General features: G+C 34.4%; 1 protein-coding gene across 3 annotated transcripts in view; it reads right to left on the bottom strand.

The window, feature by feature from the left end:
- LOC145266616 (microsomal triglyceride transfer protein large subunit-like) overlaps positions 1–18,841 on the bottom strand; it is a 60,015-nt gene that overhangs the window by 30,116 nt on the left and 11,058 nt on the right. For all 3 annotated transcript variants that reach the window (XM_080122522.1, XM_080122521.1, XM_080122523.1), the window contains exons 2-4: positions 7,419–7,606; positions 3,265–3,486; positions 188–304 (exon numbers count right to left, since the gene is read on the bottom strand). In XM_080122522.1, the coding sequence (XP_079978648.1) occupies positions 188–304; positions 3,265–3,486; positions 7,419–7,606 (527 nt within the window). The remainder of the gene's footprint in view (positions 1–187; positions 305–3,264; positions 3,487–7,418; positions 7,607–18,841) is intronic.

Raw genomic sequence — 18,841 nt, 5'->3', positions numbered from 1 at the left:
CTTAGATCTGATGACTTCAGAGGAAGATTAAAAATGTGAGCAATTTCGCATGAATTTGAAAATTAATTTCATTTTAAAACCTATTAAACTTAAGGTGTTAATATTTTAGTTATTTTTTTCCATGTATTCATAACTTAATTTTGAACAGAATTAAATTTAAAAAAAAAAAAAAAAAAAAAAGTGATACCTTTTTGGGGCCTGTAAAATCTCCACCAATTTCCAAGTTTTCACATTGTTCTTTTGTTTTTATTATCCGAGATCCCATGTAAGAATATTGGACTTCACATTCTCCAGAAACATCCAACTGAAAAAGTTTTTTTTTTTTTGAATGAAAAGGAAAAAAAAAAAGTCAAAATCAGAACCTCTATATGAAATGAATATTTGCAACAAATAGAAATTTAGCATTTTTATATTTGTGTGTAAACACAAAGATCAAATTTACAATTTTTTTTTTTTTGGGGGGGGGGGGGGTCTGGTCCCAAATGCTCCCTATATTCAGTGATCTTTAATGACGTCTGCTTACTTTATTTTTGAATATTTCTAAAAAAAAAAAAAAAAAAAAAAAAAAAAAAAAATCCTTGAAATTGATTCTATCCTCTCCAAGAGGACAGGTGTTTATGCAAAAAAATGACTTGCTTCTTCATGGATGTTGCATCAGCGTATTCCAGCAGCTTAAATAACTGGAATATGTCGAGTGCCAATCAAATTTTAAAACACTAAATTAAATAAAAAATAAGATAAAAATGACAGTGTTTAACATATAGTGAAAATTCCAAAAAATAGGTTTTCATTCTTTGAGTTTATAGATCTTTCCACTCCCATCATTAATCAAATTGTGTCGATGTGAAAATACGCTTATTCAATTTCACCTTTTATTTATATCAATCCTTTAATTTATGAAGTTCGATGTAACTACAGAGCATAAACAAATTTCAAAAATGTATTCCAAATTTCGAAATGTCCATCTTACCATTTATTTCTTTAAGCATATTACAACATTCAATTCTTGACAGCATCCGTTTCATAGTGCAGAGTCATTCATGTAATTCTGTCAATTTTTGAATTTATTCTGCCCTAAACTCATCAGAAGAAAAGGAACTTGTCAACTTTAAGAAAAAGGAATATGGGCATCTTCTGAGGAGCTAAGGGCGGAATAAATTCAAGAATTGATACAATTACATAAATGATTCTGTGCTACGAAACAGGTGTTGTCAAGAATTGAACATGTTAACATGTTTAAAGAAATAAATGGCAAGATGGGCAATATCTTGAAAGACCTTTTGTCTCTAATATATATATATATATATATAAAAAAAGCAAACGGTTAATAAAACATGTTAAAAAACACTTTGAAATGAGTTAAAAACATTTAATCTGAAAAAGAAACACTAGATAAGTGGATAGTCCTTAATCCGGAGTTTCAAAGATACTTTCCTTCTCATCAGAGGGTTGGAATTAGCAAAATGCGGGATCGGATTTTGCATTCAGAAGTATTTGATGAAACAAGTCAAAGATCTTACTTGAAAACAAAAAAAGTGAAGCAGAGGGAATATGGTGAAGAAAAAGGTGATTACACATGAATGGATAGTCTGGTGGAAAATAAATCCAGTGACGGTAAAATCCAAATGTAAAACTTCAAGAAAGTTAAGATTGTTTCATCAAATACTTTTGCATGCAAAATCCGATCCCGCATTTTGCTAATTCCTACCCTCTGATGAGAAGGAAAGTACTTTGAAATTCCGCAGATTAAGGACTATCCACTTATCTAGTGTTTCCTTTTCAGATTAAATATGTTTTTAACTCATTTCAAAGTGAGTTTTAACAAGCTTTTACATCTGGCTGAGATGACTTTATAAATATTAATTCTTTAATTTTACCATCTTGGATCATTTTTGGACGGACACACACACACACACACGGACACACACACGGACACACACACACGGACACACACACGGACACACACACACACACTTTGGGGTAGGATGAGGGGTGGGGGGGCTTGTTAGTAGGTTTGGCACCATGTAGTATTTTGGTCAAAGAATCTAAGCAAGTTATTAAAAATATATAACTAACTTTATAACAGTTTTAGTCAAATAATTATAGATAAAAGATAATAACTTAGGCATTACGCCCTGTTTAATTTTTAGGGAATGAGTAAGTGTGTATATAATTATTTGACTAAATAAACTTTTTTTTTTTTTAATTTTAAATCTTTATTTCTGTTCGATATTGCTTTTTAATAATTGGCCAAACATACAAGACCAAAAATAATCTGAGCTACATCCACATATCTGTTCATGTTGCCAGCAAAGCAACTGATCTTTACAATATTTCAAAAGCTACAATCAAAAGTAACACTCGTTCAATCAATGCCTAAAAGAGAAATGCTTCCCAACACCTTAGAAAACCACATTTTCAAGGTTTTGCATGTCAGTACAAACCAATTAGTCTATCAGTTTTTTTTCTTCTTCACTTAGTCAAGGAATGAAGGCTACTCGAGGATCATGAACAAAGTTACCTGAACAGCCGACTTGAACTGTACCATGAGACTAATTTCCAGCTGACATAAGTTTTCAAGTCCAATGAAAGCAAGTTCTTGTTGAGGCGTCCCCCTTAAATAATCAAATTCTATCCAACTTCCACAACTAATGATCACTTGTTCTGACCATTTTTTTTTTTTAACAAAAAGCCACCACTTATCAAGGCCCGAAAGCCACTCAGGGATAAGGGTTATTGCGTGTACAGTAATCAATGGGATAATATTGTAGTGATCACTAGTAATGGAGATTTGATAAATTGGATTACTTAAGGGGGCAGTTTATCAGGAATTTGTTTATTGACTTGAAGACATCCAAGTTGTAGTCAGGTGGGAAACAGACAAACGGAAGAATTCCACAGACGTGCATTTCTAAGAAAGCTTTGTTCATGGAATCTACGTTTTGATTTAGGCACAGATAAAGAGTGGGGAAAATTCCTGACAGTGGTTCCAGCTAGACGGATGTTTTTTGTAAAAGATTTGTGAGGGAGGGGGCGGGGGGGGACTAGAGATTGGAGCTCAGACGAGCACTTGCCATGGAAATAATGATAAAACAGACAGGCTCGTAGCATCTCTTCTGTGGGAGAGAGGTTGCAGGGAAGAGAAAAGGGCATTCCCCACTAGGCCACGAAGTCCATTTTGTACTCTGTCAGCAGCTCCTTAAGATTAATTCATTGAAATGGGGTCTATCTTCAAGACCGCAAAAGTAGGGTGGGGGTACTCACCTCTCGGACTGGTTTGCTGGAATCCTCGACCGTTTGCAATTGGAACAAGTTGATGATTCCCTTCTTGAAGTTGACTGAAGAGATGGAGTCTGCGTTTGCCAAATAAATATTGCCAATCTGACCATTTTCGTGTATCTCAAAGAATATTGGAAACTTGGAAAATTCAGATAAATCTTTCTTCAGCACTGCCCTTGACGCCGATTCTACTGTGATTTCAGAAACCTACAAGATAAAAAAAATTGGAATTTTTATTGAGGAGCAATTTGCATTATTTATCCATTTACCCTCATCTTATAGTTTCATGACGTTTCGACCAACTATTCCTTTGGGCTTCGTCAGGTGGTTAACTGCAACGGGATAGGAATGCCGAATCTCCTAACTCCATCCTCATCAATTACTGCCTTCCATGGTTGTTTCAAATACTCGCTGAGGATGCAGTTAGATTTGACGTTCCTATTCCGTTGTGGTTAACCACCTGACGAAAGCCAGAGGAATAGTTGAAAACATCGTGAAATAATAGTCCACAATAAATAAATGGATAAAGATAAAAACGTTTGACGGGAGGCCACTTGGGGATAAGAGTTATTGAGTGTACAGTAGTCAATGGGATAATTTCGTAATTTTCTCATATATATATATATATATATATATATATATATATACTAGCATTTCAGCCCGGTGTTGCTCAGGTGTTTGGATGTGCATGTTGAGCAGAAAAAAAAAAAAAAAAAAAAAAAAAAAAAGGAGGGGGGTAGTAGGAAGGCAGGCTCGAACCTGTACCGCGAAGGAGGAAAAAAAAAAAAAAAAAAAAAAAAAAAAAAAAAAAAAAAACGGAAAAAATACCTGGCGTCTTTGCGGTTTCAACAACCACAAAATCTTAAGTGACTCGTGTTTAAATTAAGGATAGACATCGAAAGGAGAGGATACCTTTAAAAAAATATCGGCAGAAAAAGCGACCCCCCCCCCCCTGTAGAAAAGGGCCTAGTTGAAGGTGAAGATAATGTTTTTAGCCAATTTTTTGATATTTGTCGTCTGAAAGGTTGAACTTTAAAACGATACTAATGTTGGTAAAATCCATCGCCTCTATCAAAAGTTTTAGGCACGCATGCAAACATACATACATTTCTATATTGGTAACTAAAAATTTGACCCAAACCAATTAAAAAGCTTGACCTATCTCTGAATACCCTTTATGTAAAATTTCAAATGTTTAGACCAGAAATTGTCTGCGTAATTTGGTAGAGACCGGATGTCAAATTTCTAACTGACCCCTATGACCCTTTAACTTGATTTAGCCCAAAACAAATGTTAAGTTAGATCCATGTCCAAGGAACCTATATCTAAAATTTCAAGTGTTTAGACCCAAAATTGCTGGAGGAGTTTAGTAGAGTTCTCAAAAAGGTCAAATCGTTGAAATTTGACCCCTTAACAGCCAAATTTTTGGCCGAACACCAGATTTTCTCAAATCTCAGTACCCTGTATATCAAATTTCGAGTCTAGACTAAAAATTGACAGAGTTATTGCGTAGGGAAATGTACAGACAGACATGTTCACACACACACACATATATATATATATATATATATATATATATATATTCTGTACAATAGACAAAAGATGCAAAAATTTTCATCTTATGTTTGGAGGGCCGAACAAACTCTAAAAAGTACCACAACAACACATGAATTCGTCAAAGGTCTTTCCCTTTATTTGGTGTCTTTCTATGATTTTTGGATTCCTCACCCTTGAAAACATACTTTGGTGAAATTTAGGCCCAAGAGGATTATTTTTTTGCTCGAAAATAACAAATTTCCTAAAACGTCCGGGTTCCAAAATAGGGTGCCATTTCCGGACTGAAATCCACTTTCTGAAAATAAATTGGTTCCTTTATTCAAATATAGTTGAAAATGCAGATTTTTAAAAAATTTTACCTAAATTGTATGAGGTGTTCAAATCTGAGGAGGTGATGGATTTGATAATATGGGCCGGAATGTCCCAAATATTCCAAAATTCATGTAAATCAAAAAAAAAAAAAAAAAAAAAAAAAAAAAAACATGAGTAGTGTTGTCTGCCATTTTGAAATTAATGAGCTCAATTTAAAAAATGATTTTGTAATTTATCCTTATCACCAGTGTTTGTTCAGAGACGTATCGGCGATCGCCTTTCACATAGTGTACTGCAGTCCTGAACATCCTTCCTCAGAAATATTTGAATGAACATGTATCACCGTCACATTTTCGGAGTTCTGTATTGGCTAACCATCATGATATTCCTTTATGCATTCTCTAACTCAGTAGCCTATGTCTATTGTTCACTAATTTATGACCATGGCTTAGTAAAGGAAATATGTACCTGTGACTAAATGGAAATATATTCCAAAAATCACGTAAATTGACCAAGTAATTTTATTTTTATAGAGCAAAATCATCTTTAAGCGATTAATAGGAATTTGCAGGCATTACAACAAATCTCGCAAGTAATAGAGTTATCTCCCTTAGTTCTGTTCATTTTTTTAAAAAATTGTTTTCAAAACCGCAAGAGAGGGTCACTTTTCGGATACTCATAAACTGTCATTTTCTTATTTAAAAATAAATCTTAGAAAATTTGGTTCTTTTCAAGAATTTTCCCTATATTAAAAAAATAAAGAAAAATCTGTACGATTAAGGTAAATGTGACCCAGCAAAAATATTCCAAAAATCATGTAAAGTAGTTTTATTAAAATCAAATTTTATGATTAACTGAAGAGCAGCAATGTTGTCCACCATTTTGAAATTAATTGATAATTGATCATTAATTGATAATTGATCATTGATTGATAATTGATCATTGATTGATAATTGATCATTGATTGATCATTGATCATTGATTGATCATTGATCATTGATTGATCATTGATCATTGATGAACACATTTTAAGAAATGCTTTTGTTATTTATCCTTAAATTACTTGGTTTTTGTAATATATTAAAAGAAAAACACACAAGACAAATGTGCATTCTTTCTTGTCGTAGACTGCTATCCTCATCTTTATAGTTGTTTCACACTATTTCGGTAAACTCATCCTCTGGCCTTCAGGTGAAGAACTGCAACAGGATAGGAATGCCAAGTCTTGTAACTTATCTGCAATAATTACTGCCTTCCATAGTTATTTTCTCACCAGGTTTTGGCAAACTAATCCTCTGGCCTTCTTTGAGTAGGATTGAAACTGCTATCTTCAGACAATGCTCACATGAAATTGACGAGATTTAATGTCTGTATCCCAGGTGCTATGGGCCCCCGAAGAAGGACCTGAAGAAGGTCCGAGGAGGAGTTAGATGAAACGTGGTGAAATAGCAACTATGAAGATGAGGATAAGTACGAAAAAAAAAAAAAAATCCTCACCAATGCTGCAATTTGTACTTAAACTAATTCACAATATCTATGCTTTCTGTCAACAACTCATTTTTCCATCATTTGCCCTTATTTAAACCAGAGGGATCTTGCTATGTATGCATAATATCAAAAGCATAGGAGTACTAAGGGATGTATTCAGGAGGGAAAAAAAAGTTTTATCCAAATTTTTCATTAAAAAAAAAAAAAAAAAAAAAAAAAAATTTTCAGTCTTGTCCAGAATATCCCTCATAACAGGAATGATAAAGCTAAATCAATCCCAGAATTACAAAGAGTCTGGCATAAAGAATGGATCCATTTTTGTGTAAATTAATGTATATACAAATTTTTACTGATCTTGAAATTAATCAAAGCAACCCAAAGTCCCAAATGTACGACATGAAAAGAAATTAGAATCTTAGGAAAATCTCCATCAATCCAATAACCATAGGAGCAATCAGACAAAAAAAAAAAAAAAAAAAAAAAAAAAAAAAAAAAAAAACTACCTGGCAAAAGACTTTGAACTAAGTGCAAGTTAGATGCAAACAATTGCACTTAAGGGACACTTAGAATCTTAAGATCTGTCTGGCATCCTGTAGGATGCCCCATCTCTGGCCAGATCTAAAGAATTAAACAGGTTGAAAATACATTTTTCTTATTGAAACTGATAAGTATTTAATAAAACAAAGGTAATTGAGTCACGTTCAATAACCCCTCATCCCAAATGTTATGCAATAGACCCCACCCCCACTTTTTTTTTTCTTTTCAAAAGAAAGTTTACAAACCTGAAGTTTGATAAATTTCTTCCCTCCGAGTTGATAGATTGGGATGAAACTGACTTTGGCATGAAAGAAGGCGCCAACATCTTCATAGATTGGGTTTGCCTTAGAACTGTTGGCCTCGTTGAAGACAACGTTAGTTCTGTATGTGTAATGATAAGCGGTGCCAACCTCATAACCATCTGCTCTGCAAACTGGAAAACAATGAAAACATGAATTGATTGGAGAAAAAAAAAAAAAAAAAAAAACACAAGACAAAAAATAATGAATTTGAACATGAGATCATACAAAAATACGAATACCAATTATAACTTATGTGCCAAGGCAAGATGTCCAATAATCACTTTGACAGGGTTTTAAGTTTCCTTCTAAATTTGTTTCTGTTCACGAATTCCAAAATAAAACTAATGTTACAAAAACCCATTAAAAATAAAAATCTTTGTATCTTTTTTTAGCTTTTTCTTTTCTCTACAAACCCTTTTCCGCAGAAGAGATGTTGTGAGCCAGTGTCTGTTTTGTCATTTTCATTGTAAGTTCTCGTCCAAGCTTCAATCTATGCCCCCCCCACTGGCCTGACTTTCACAAAAAACACTCGTCTAGCCCAAACCACTATCAGTAATTTCCCCCCACTCTTTATCTGTGCCTAAACCATCAACAGATTCCACGAACAAAGCTTCTTTGCACACCTGTGGAACTGTTCCATTTTCCTGCTTTCCAGCTGACTATGAATTAGTTGTCTTCAAGTTCAATGTAAACAAGTTCTTGACAAGTTGTACTATTTACCAAATTTCCACTACTAATGATTACTATGATATTGTCCCATTTACTACTGTACACTCATTAACCCTTCTCGAGTGGCCTCTGGGCCTTGATAAGAGATGACTCCTTTGTAAAAAAAAAAAATACATAATGAACCACCCCTAGAGAAAAAAAAAATGATTAGTTGAGACGTCTGGTAAGCAGAAAAAAAAAATGCCAAGATGGATCTTGAGTGTGGTGGGGACAAAATCCTTGCAGAAGTCAACGAAAAATCTATTTTATTGAAACAATTTGAAAAACAGCTGCAGGATTTGAATTAAAATTGTGAACCACAAATCCAATATTGACCAATAAGAACATGCCGTTAAAAACACACACACACACACACACACACAGGCATCACCACATTATCAAGGCCAAGACGCCACTCAAGGATAAGGGTTAAAGAGTGTACAGTAGAAATTAGACAATATAGTAATCATTAGTAATGAAAATTTGGTAAATTTGATAACTTATATGGAACGGCTCATCAAGAACTTATTTACTTTAGACTTGAACACAACAAGCTTGATGCAAACGTTTTTGATTTGTAAAAGAATAGTTCCAATTTACTTGCCTCCCCACGAGGGCAGAGTTGGACACATGGTCGGTTTTTAATGTGGGGGGGGAAAAAAATCCAGCTCCTCCCCCCCCCAAAAAAAAAAGGGGGCACTCTGGATAGGAACAAAGAAAAATTTGTCTCAGTCATGAAGCATTTCTCCTCCACTGACCGACAACAGGAAAGGTGAAATGTAGCATCAGAACAGATACTACACTGTCATCTTGTCTCGAAAGGCCAGGTGGTTTCATCTCAACAGAAGATGAAACAGCATTTGCTGTTGAACAGCTAACCAAGGAGGTCGTAAGGATGGTGTTTATTTGCTCCCCCACTGAGCAAATTAGGCACAAGGTCGTTTTTAATGTGAGGTAAAAACCAGCTCCCCTAAAAGTAGGCAAAAAGGGGGCACTCTGGTTACCAAAAATAATAATTGTCCCAGTATAGAGGGTTTCCCCTCCATTGACTGGTACAAATTATCTTAAGTGCAGCATCTGAAGAACAGATGGTATTTATTTGCTCCCCCACTGAGCAAATTAGGCACAAGGCCGTTTTTAATGTGAGGTAAAAACCAGCTCCCCTAAAAGTAGGCAAAAAGGGGGCACTCTGGTTACCAAAAATAATAATTGTCCCAGTATAGAGGGTTTCCCCTCCATTGACTGGTACAAATTATCTTAAGTGCAGTATCTGTCGGAACAGATACTACACTTTGATCTTGGACAAAAGGCCAAAATACCAAGGAGGTCGTAAGGATGCTTACCATATCCAGGTTCAAAATGGCCAAGAAGAAACATTTGAACTATGTAAATGTAACTATCAGGTCGATGCAAAATTTTTTGCCGGTTTGTAGAAGAGCTCATTTTAATCGATTGTATTTTATGCATATTGTTATTACTTAAACATAACATGATTAATTTATATCTTTTTCTTTCAATCATGTTTTTTGTGCAATACTCTCACTCATGTTGACCCGAAAACGATTTTATTTATTCATCATAAAAAGAACTATCTTCCATCATGATAATGCGTGTCATCATCACACAGTACTACCGATACAAGACTTCGGGGGATATAGTTAAGAAATCTTGCCTCATCCTGCATATTCTGACCGAGGTCCCTCGGATTATCACTTATTTCAAGTATTACAAAACTATTTAGATGGTCTTAAATCTCCTTATGCTGACCTTAAACAAGGTTTATATTTCACATAAATCTTTAAATTTACATTTATAAACACGTTAACAGATGGAATCAAATTATAGAATAAAGGTTATGAATAAAGATTTTCAAAAACAATTCTTCGTTTGAAGATGAAATTTTAAATTAAAAAAACTTGCATCGCCCCCCCCTTTTTTTTTTAGGTAAAAAAAAAAAAAAAAAAAAAAAAAAGGAAGTACCATTAAAACGAGCAACCTTTTCTGCCATAAAATTTATTAGCAGGATTGGGGTGAGGAGTTGGCTTTACCTGGTCATAAAATATGCATAAATATTTTAATTTATCCAAATTTTGTATATATTATACAGAGTCATGATTTCAAAAGTAGAAAATTTTTTTAAATAGTATTTGGGTGCCATCAGCTAGAATCGAAGCTGAAAGCAGAACTGTAGCATTCAAAAGCTGGTGACGTTACCAACGTGACACGCATATGAACTGATTAAAAATAGTGTACAAAATGTTTAACGATTTTTAATTTTGACTCGTAGAAACTATTTTAACCGGCTAAATACCCAGAAAAGCATGGTTCGTAAAAAAATCCAATCATTTGAGATCCCTAGCGCCGCTCTGCGATTTTTAGTTTCAGATCGTTTGAAAATATGGAGACAGTGAGAGACATTGGATTTTATCTACATAGTTACCAATCTCAATTGTGCACGTCTGCTTCTGACATATGTCAATGACAGGAATTGCTTTTTTTTTTTTTTTTTTTAGAGTCTCACACTGTCAATATCTGCAATAGAGTTAACATCCCCACTGATCTATTCAGGTAGAAAAAAATGGAGCATTACTCATATTGCTGTGGATATGAGAACTGTTTCTGTATCTTCATTCAGAATTTCCATATATATATATATATTTTTTTTTTTTTTGAGAGTAAACAGTTACATATGGACACTACAAATAGCTATCTGTTTCAGTCAAAGAGACTTCCTCAGACGACGCCAAAAAGAAAAATGGGAAAGATTAGAAAGCCTTCTAGAAAGCTTTCGGGTGTTTGGAGGTGTAAAAGAGGTTTTGGTAAGTAGGTAGTTTTGAACCCTAAGCCTTGAGGTCAATAGCCTGATAACTTACCTCGACGCTACGAAGTGAGAATGGTGGAAATTAAACGATCAAAAAGTTTGACAGGTGCGTAAATTTAATGCGGTCAAACATCACACCATAGAGGAATGAAATCTCGTACTCAACTTTGGCTGCAAGCCAGTTTCTCCAAGTTGTTGGGGAAAGTCAGTTCCCCTTAAAAAGGGATTGTCCAAATGAATAGCAATTGTCTGATATGACTGGTTTTGCCTGCATTGGTCAAAGCTCATTGCTTTTCTGGAGAATTGCTGCAGATTAAGTTTCACTTAAACAAACAAACCCGCAAAGATCAGGAAATACCATAAAAATTGTGTGTAAAAGTCACTGAAATAAGAGATAGACGACCTCGTTTTGTAAATCGTAGATATAATCTAGGGAGTATATAAAGTTATAAGAAACATTAACCCCCCCCCCCAAAAAAAAACCTTTGCCGGACATACAAAAAATAAATGTGCACACCACACATTTTGCCTTATATCTATATATCTATAAAAGTGAACATGTGTCTGTGTCTGTATATTTCCCTACGCAATAACTGTCAATTTTTAGTCTATAGACTCGAAATTTGAAATACCGGGTACTGAGATTTGGGAAAAAAAAAATCGATGTGACGGGTGTCAGCCAGATATTTGGCTGTTAAGGGGTCAAATTTCAACGATTTGACCTTTAAGAACTCTACCAAACTCCGACAATTTTGGGTCTAGACACTTGAAATTTTAGATATAGGTTCCTTGAACCTGGAACTAACTTAATAAAGTGATTTGAGCCCGAAACTAAATTTTAAGGGGTCATAATAGGGGTCAAAGTTTTAAAAAATTAACCATTTTTTGTTTTTTTGCACAGTATACACCTCCAAACACCCGAGCAACGCCGGGCACCCCTGCTAGAAGCCAGGGTACCCAGTGTTACCCGTGTGTTTGAAGGTGGACAAAAAAAAGGAAAAAAAATTTTTTTAAAGTTGTATGCAGGTTGGTTGGTTGTTTTACGGCATATCAACCGTTTTTGGGTTATTTAATGCCAAATCCAAAGATTCGGAAGAAAAAATTTTTAATAGAATATATTTGTTGTTTTCAAGTCGGTTTCTATTTAACCCATAGTTGGAACCCTAACAGGTACTACCACTCCGGGTCAGAGTGGACCTGGGAGCAATGGTAATTAAAGGGTGGCTCCACACTCCCCAAAGCCCACAAGCTGGGGCCTCACCACTGGATATAGTTTAAGGTCACATCCAGGACAACTGTAAGCAGGTAGGCTTGAACTCGAACCCAGAGAAAGCGTGAAAAGCTACCTTCATACTACTCGACCATGACTGAAGTGAAAAGCCTAATCAAACGCTTAAAAAGTTTGACAGATGCGTAAATTTAATGAGGTCAAACATCACATACGGGAAATGAAATGCCGCACTTAACTTTGGCTGCGAGCCAGTATTTTTGGTTTTGTTTAGTTTCCCAAAGTTGTTTGGGGGAAAACCAGCTCCCATAAAAAAAAAAAAAAAAAAAATATGAGTGTCCAAATGAATAGCAATTGTCCGATATGACGTTTTCACTGCATTGATCAAAGCTGATTTGCTTTCTGGACGTCCTCGGTGCAAAAGCCAAGGAACTCATTTCGTTTCAGTTAGTTTTGCTTTATTTATAATAAAAATAAAAACAAACACATGACAACGGATTAGCGCAAATTTTTTAAAAGTTGATCAAAATAAGTCTAGACAGGACGTGCGTTCCCAAATCGTAGATATTACAATCTAGATGGTATATAAACAGTTCTAAGACCCCCCCCCACCCAAAAGCCTTTGCTGGACATACAAAAATGTGCGCACCGCTTTATTTATATATATATATATATATATATATATATATATATATATATATATATAGAGAGAGAGAATTGACAGTTTTTTTTATATTTATATTTCATTCAGAAAAAATAATTTTCTGAAAGTTCATGACGTAAATAAAAAATGTTTTTAACAATTGGGCTCTAAATAGGACGTCCACCAGTATGAAAGGGTGAATGCAGTATTATGGTGAACTGGAGTGACAAGGATGACCAACGTTTCCCCTCTTTTTGAGTTGGCCTTGTGCCTAAGTTCTTTGTTCAGTTTAAACTTACATGGTAATTTTAGCTTGAATAAGAGATTTAATATCTCAAAGTGTAGTATCTGTTTTTCAGATGCTACATTTCAATTTCTTGTTCTGTGGAGAAGAAATTCTTCACGACTGAGAATTTTGATTTTTGTTCCCTTCTCCACATTAAAAAACGACCTTAGTGTCTAACTGCAAAGTAAATAAGCACATTAAAAGTAATTTCCTTTATCCATGAATTTTCGATGTAGGCTCATCTCAGAAAAAGTAATTTGCAAAATACTTATCCTGATTTGAAATAATTTTGCTATTCAGCGCATAGAAAATATATATTTTAAAGATTAATTTTAAGGGACAAAGAAAATAAGGGTTGGAACAAAAAAAAAATATGGATTTTTGGTATCCAAATAGAAAAGAATGTTTTTAGGTTCTATGTTTAGTCGACTTACACCTACGAAGTTCCAATTTTTTTTTCTTTCAATTTTCACCCTTTAGCAGATATTTTTACTGGCTGAAAACCCAAATAGTTCCACAGGTCCGAATATCCTCTATATCAAGTTTCAAGTCTAGACCAAAAACTAACAGTAGTTTGGTAGAAATTGTTCCTCACAGACACAAAGTCATTATATATTATATAAATTAAAATTTTGGGTTAATTCGGTAAATTAAAACTACAGCAAATTTATTAATTTACCTAATTTTACTCCAAATTTTCATTTATACTGTTCTATCATTCAGTTTTTATATCTGATTTGGAATTGTCATAACCATTGATATAAATATTTATATGGAGTTTAGATTGCACAATACTGTAAAATTAATCTTGGAAACACTTCAAAATTTCAATCACACACACACACACACACACGCACACACACAAAGTATTCAAGAGTTATAACTCATGAATTGAACAAGGTTATTAAGGATGCTCAATAAGAAGATTTTTATTATAAATAAATTTACATAGTCGTAATGTAATGGTAATGTTTCGGACAAATGGTTAAAATCAAAAGTCCTCGTCAGGCGACTTAAATAGTTGCTTTCCACAGGAGAAACCAATCCTCCAAACGCACGCGCGTATGCATACAAACAAGCTCACAATAAGACCACCTCCCACTCCACGAACACAATTGACATTTTCCCTTCACGCTCTGATAAAAATCAACAACTTTAAATGAAATAGACTTTAGATTTGAAAGGAGGTCTAAGAATGACATACTTTCCTTGCTCCATAGATAATAGATACTCCCTCTCCTCTCTGTAAGATGTCTGCCTGGGTGTGTGTGTGGGGGGGGGGGAGGGGCAGAAGGGATGTCTCTAGTGAGGCAAGCATTGTGCAATCCTAAATGCACTTCTAAACAGATTGATAGAGTTGACTAGAAATAATATCGAGGAAACTTGTGTTAGGTTTCTGCTTTTGATGACAAAAGTATTCAAAGTGTTACGTTTGTTGATTCGCATTCAATGCGGGGGCAACGTCGGGTCTCCTTGCTAGTACAGTACAAAAATAGTGTTGCTTCGAAGAGCATGTATGAATGTAGTTTTGAATATAGTTTCAAAATCAGCACAAAGGGGGGGGGGTAAACACCAAAATAAAACTAGTATTTTATATATACATACATACATACATATATAATAAATAAATAAATAAATAAACAGTAGATGTATGCATGCGTTTATGTATAAAAATATTTAACCAGAACACCGAAATTAACAGGAAATAATCATACACCAAGGATGGTTTATAACAAGTAAAATCTTTGTTTGGATGAATGAATAATGTGTACAGAAAGATGTTGACAGTCGAAATGCAAAAATGTTCATTTCAACTTGCCAACATATTTCTATCAGTTTTACGCATAAGCAAATTCATTTTTAGCTTGAAGTGGTTTAATTTTAAATCTTATCTGTCGATAGCTCAAATGATAAGGAATGCAGCTGGAGGGCAAAATGTTTTGGTTTCGATTCTAGCTGATGGCACCCAAGTCACTCTTTGACAATCTTGAAATCACTATATACTAGGTACAATATAATATTCAATAGAGAATTGGCTCTAATAAATATGGAATCTGCACGAATCAAAATATATTTAAGCGTATTTTAGTATTTTACGACTTAGCAAAGCTGGGCACGCCACTCAATTATAAATAGGTTACCAGTACCTCCAAAAAAAAAAAAAAAAGTTGAAGAAAGGTCATTATTTGGGACTAGGGTGAAAAAAAAATTTGGTTTATTATTAAATCATGAGAAAAAAAAAAAAAAGAAAAATGAAACCACAATGCCAATCCCAAACTTAAAAAATTTTAATCCGAGAGGAAATACTTCATCCTAAAGTTAGAGAGAAAAAAATACAACTGCTGAAGATAATGTGCTAATTTTACAAGTACATTCAATGGAGTGCCCCCCCCGACAAACAAAATCCCACCCCTTCACCCCAGATATCAGAAAGCATTCTACTCTAATGGATCTTTTCTCAACCTCCTAGCTCTTCAGAATTCTTCCTGCTCTGCGTCCCCCCCCCCCACAACTATACCAGCATGCAGAAATTTAAACGTAATGGGAACAAATATCTTGCTACACAGCTCCCATTTGAGATGCTTCTGTAAGTGTGGCTTCTAAATTATGGAAGCCCCCTCCCCCTCAAACCTCCATTATATAAAGTCACTGCGTGTGAGCTCCACTTAGGTTCTGAAAAGACTGAGCCTATCCTTTGCAAATTTCACACAAAAGTATTTTATACGTCTGGCAGTGTTCTTAGATATGTTTTGTACAAAAATTCAGCAGATAAGTATCGAAAATAATCCAATTTTAAAAATTGATTTTCTCTTAGAAATAAAAATAAATGTTTACAGGGGGTATATTTTATGTTATACTGGCCAAGGAAGAAAATAAAATCTTAGCAAATCATTTCTTCTTAAAAAAGCAGATTTATTATAATCTTATAGCTTAGTGGTAAAGCATTCGACTACAGATTGAATGGTTCCCTGTTCAGGCCCAGGTGTACTTTTAATTTTTTTTTTTTGGAGTTAAATAAAAAAAAAAAAAAAAAAAAAGGTACCATCATACACAATCTGCATAAATTAGGTTTACGTGTATTAGTTTAAGTAAGGCCAGGCTGCCAGCTAATTCTAAACGTGGGATACTTATTTGTACCAGCAGATTTGAGAGAAATTCCACGGAATGAGGAATATATTTTAATCAAAAAATGTTTCAACAAAAGCTGATACTTTGGGTAAAAAGATTTTTTTTTCCAATCGAATTTATTTCTGAATGGTTGCAATTCTTGGTTTCCCCAATATGAAATATGAATTTTCATCGCATTGAAAACCTATCTTACGTTTTCTTGCTTTCCCCCTTCAATGGACATAACAGATTGACAAAATAAAGTTCAACATAAAAACATTTATATAATTTGTGTGTGTGTGTGTGTGTGTGTGTGTGTGTGTGTGTGTGTGGGTGTGGTCCTCATTTATATACAACTTTACCTAATAGTTTAATTGGTTCTAACTATTAGCAGGGTTATCTCGTGTTGCCCACTACCTTAATTTCTGTAAAGTATCTTGACAGAAACGTTCTGAATTGTACAGTGAAAATAATTATGCTTGGATAGGATTTGAACTCGATCTTTGCCTATTGGTATGGCATGCTAACTGATGCCCCCCCCCCACATAGTTATTTGTACAAAAAAAAAAAAAAAATACAAATATGAATAACATTTCCGTGAAAATAATGTCTTTTAAATTTAATGTATTTTAAATTTTAAATATAAAACGGATTCAAATGAGAAAATACGTACAAATACACAGTATTGTACTACATAGTTCAATACAAAGATTAAAATAGCTTCTTTCTTAGAACTGCATGCCTGTGGAACTGTTCCGTCTGCCTGCTTCCCACCGGACTACAACTTGGATGTGTTCAAGTCCAATGTTAACAAATTCCTAATGAACCGCCCCCTTAAGTAAACACTTCATCAAATCTCCACACTAACGTAATGTACTTGCAATAACCCTTATCCCTGAGTGGCTTCCGGGCCTTGATAAGTGGTGATCACTGTAAAAAAAAAAAAAAAAAAAATAAAATAAAAAAAAATAAAAAAATAACTCATCTTGTTCAGGGTTTCCTGATTAGGGTTTTGTTTTGTTTTTTTTAAAGACAAATTTTGTAAATTTGGCCATTTTTTTTTTTGAAGCAGTTTCGCCTTTAAAAATTTTATTTGGCCCTTTTTTCAAAGCATAACGTACGAACTAACAAAGAAAGAAGCAAGCAGAATAGATATTCTTTGAGTATATTGTACCATCATTACTCAAGGACAGGAAAACGAAGGACACGAAGGCCTCACTAGTGACACTACTTTCTGGAAAACACTTCTTGGTAACCTTTGCGTAACATTTTAGTAATTCATAAAAATAAAACTGGAAAGAAATAAAATTTCAGGTCAGCATTTTTTCTCTCTAACATAAGCATTTATTACCGTTTCTCTGTCAAAACACCTAGTCGCACATTTTCATCTGGACTGGCTCGCATTTCTCTTTCCTCCGACCAGTCTGCCTAATCTCATCCTCAACTTTACGCATCCATTTTCTTCGACCTGCACTTTTCTATCACATGGTGCAGTTTTTTTCTCCTTTTCTGCACACTCACTAGTTTGCACATGCACATTTTTTCGGCTGCTGCTGCTAATCTTTGCAAGCCAGCCATCCTTTGCTGCTGCTGATAATCTTTGCAAGCCAGCCATCCTTTGCTGCTGCTGATAATTTCCAACGTGCTCATATTCACTGTTACATTTGTTCTCAAAATGATTGACCTTCAACCACCACTTTCTACCTACTTACTAGGTCTATATCGTTTTTACCATATAATTATGCTTCGTTAGCTCTCTACAATCTTTGACATCATTTTACTGTGGGCTCTTCACAACCATTAGTATCATGATCGTATAGATTATATTCCTACAATATAAGGCAGACACTACCCCCAGCCTCGAAAAGGTAGACACTACCCACCCACCCCTCAAAGACATGTTTGGTTGTTTCATAGAGAAACGTTTTGCAAAGGGAACTCTGTGCCTCAAAAAAAAAAAAAAAAAAAAAAAAAAGGTTTGGTGAACTTTTAAGTCAGAAAGCCGGGATCTTCAGACAGCCTAATCTGGTAGCACCAGGAGAGTTTATGAATTTTCGAATAAACTCAACAATGGAACAGATAACTAATAGGAGTATAAAAACACGAAAAAAATCACTACATGGTAATACCAATAATATTAGGAGCACCAGGAAGAATGCCAGAACAAATATTAGGTGAAGTTGGAATACAAGAGGAAAAAAAAAAAAATTATACCAGAACGCGGCAATGCTGAACACAGCCGAAATCTTAAATCCTTAAATGCAGAAACCAATGTAACTCAAATGTTAATTTGTCAGATAAAATGGGGATTAAAAAGAAAAAATTAAACACCCCAAAATCTTTGGTATGTTTTAGATCAGGAAACCGGTATCTTCAAACAGCCTGATCTGATAGTACCAGGGAAAGTTGAAGGCGAGAAGAAAAAAAAAAATTGAAGCTTTAATAATTGAAAAAAGATTGAAACACGTTTAGTTTCTAATGGAATGCTGCCAAAATGAGGCTAATAAGTTAAATTTCGGAGACAGAAAAAACACGGTGACCTTTTAAAAGCCGCTTCCAATTTTGAAAATTG

The sequence above is a fragment of the Euprymna scolopes genome, chromosome 41 (assembly GCF_053919585.1).
Source record: "Euprymna scolopes isolate OS-2025 chromosome 41, ASM5391958v1, whole genome shotgun sequence".
NCBI classification, from domain to species: domain Eukaryota; kingdom Metazoa; phylum Mollusca; class Cephalopoda; order Sepiida; family Sepiolidae; genus Euprymna; species Euprymna scolopes.
The sequence above is the reverse complement of the archived record's forward strand: the minus strand, read 5'-3'. Positions and strand labels throughout refer to the sequence as shown.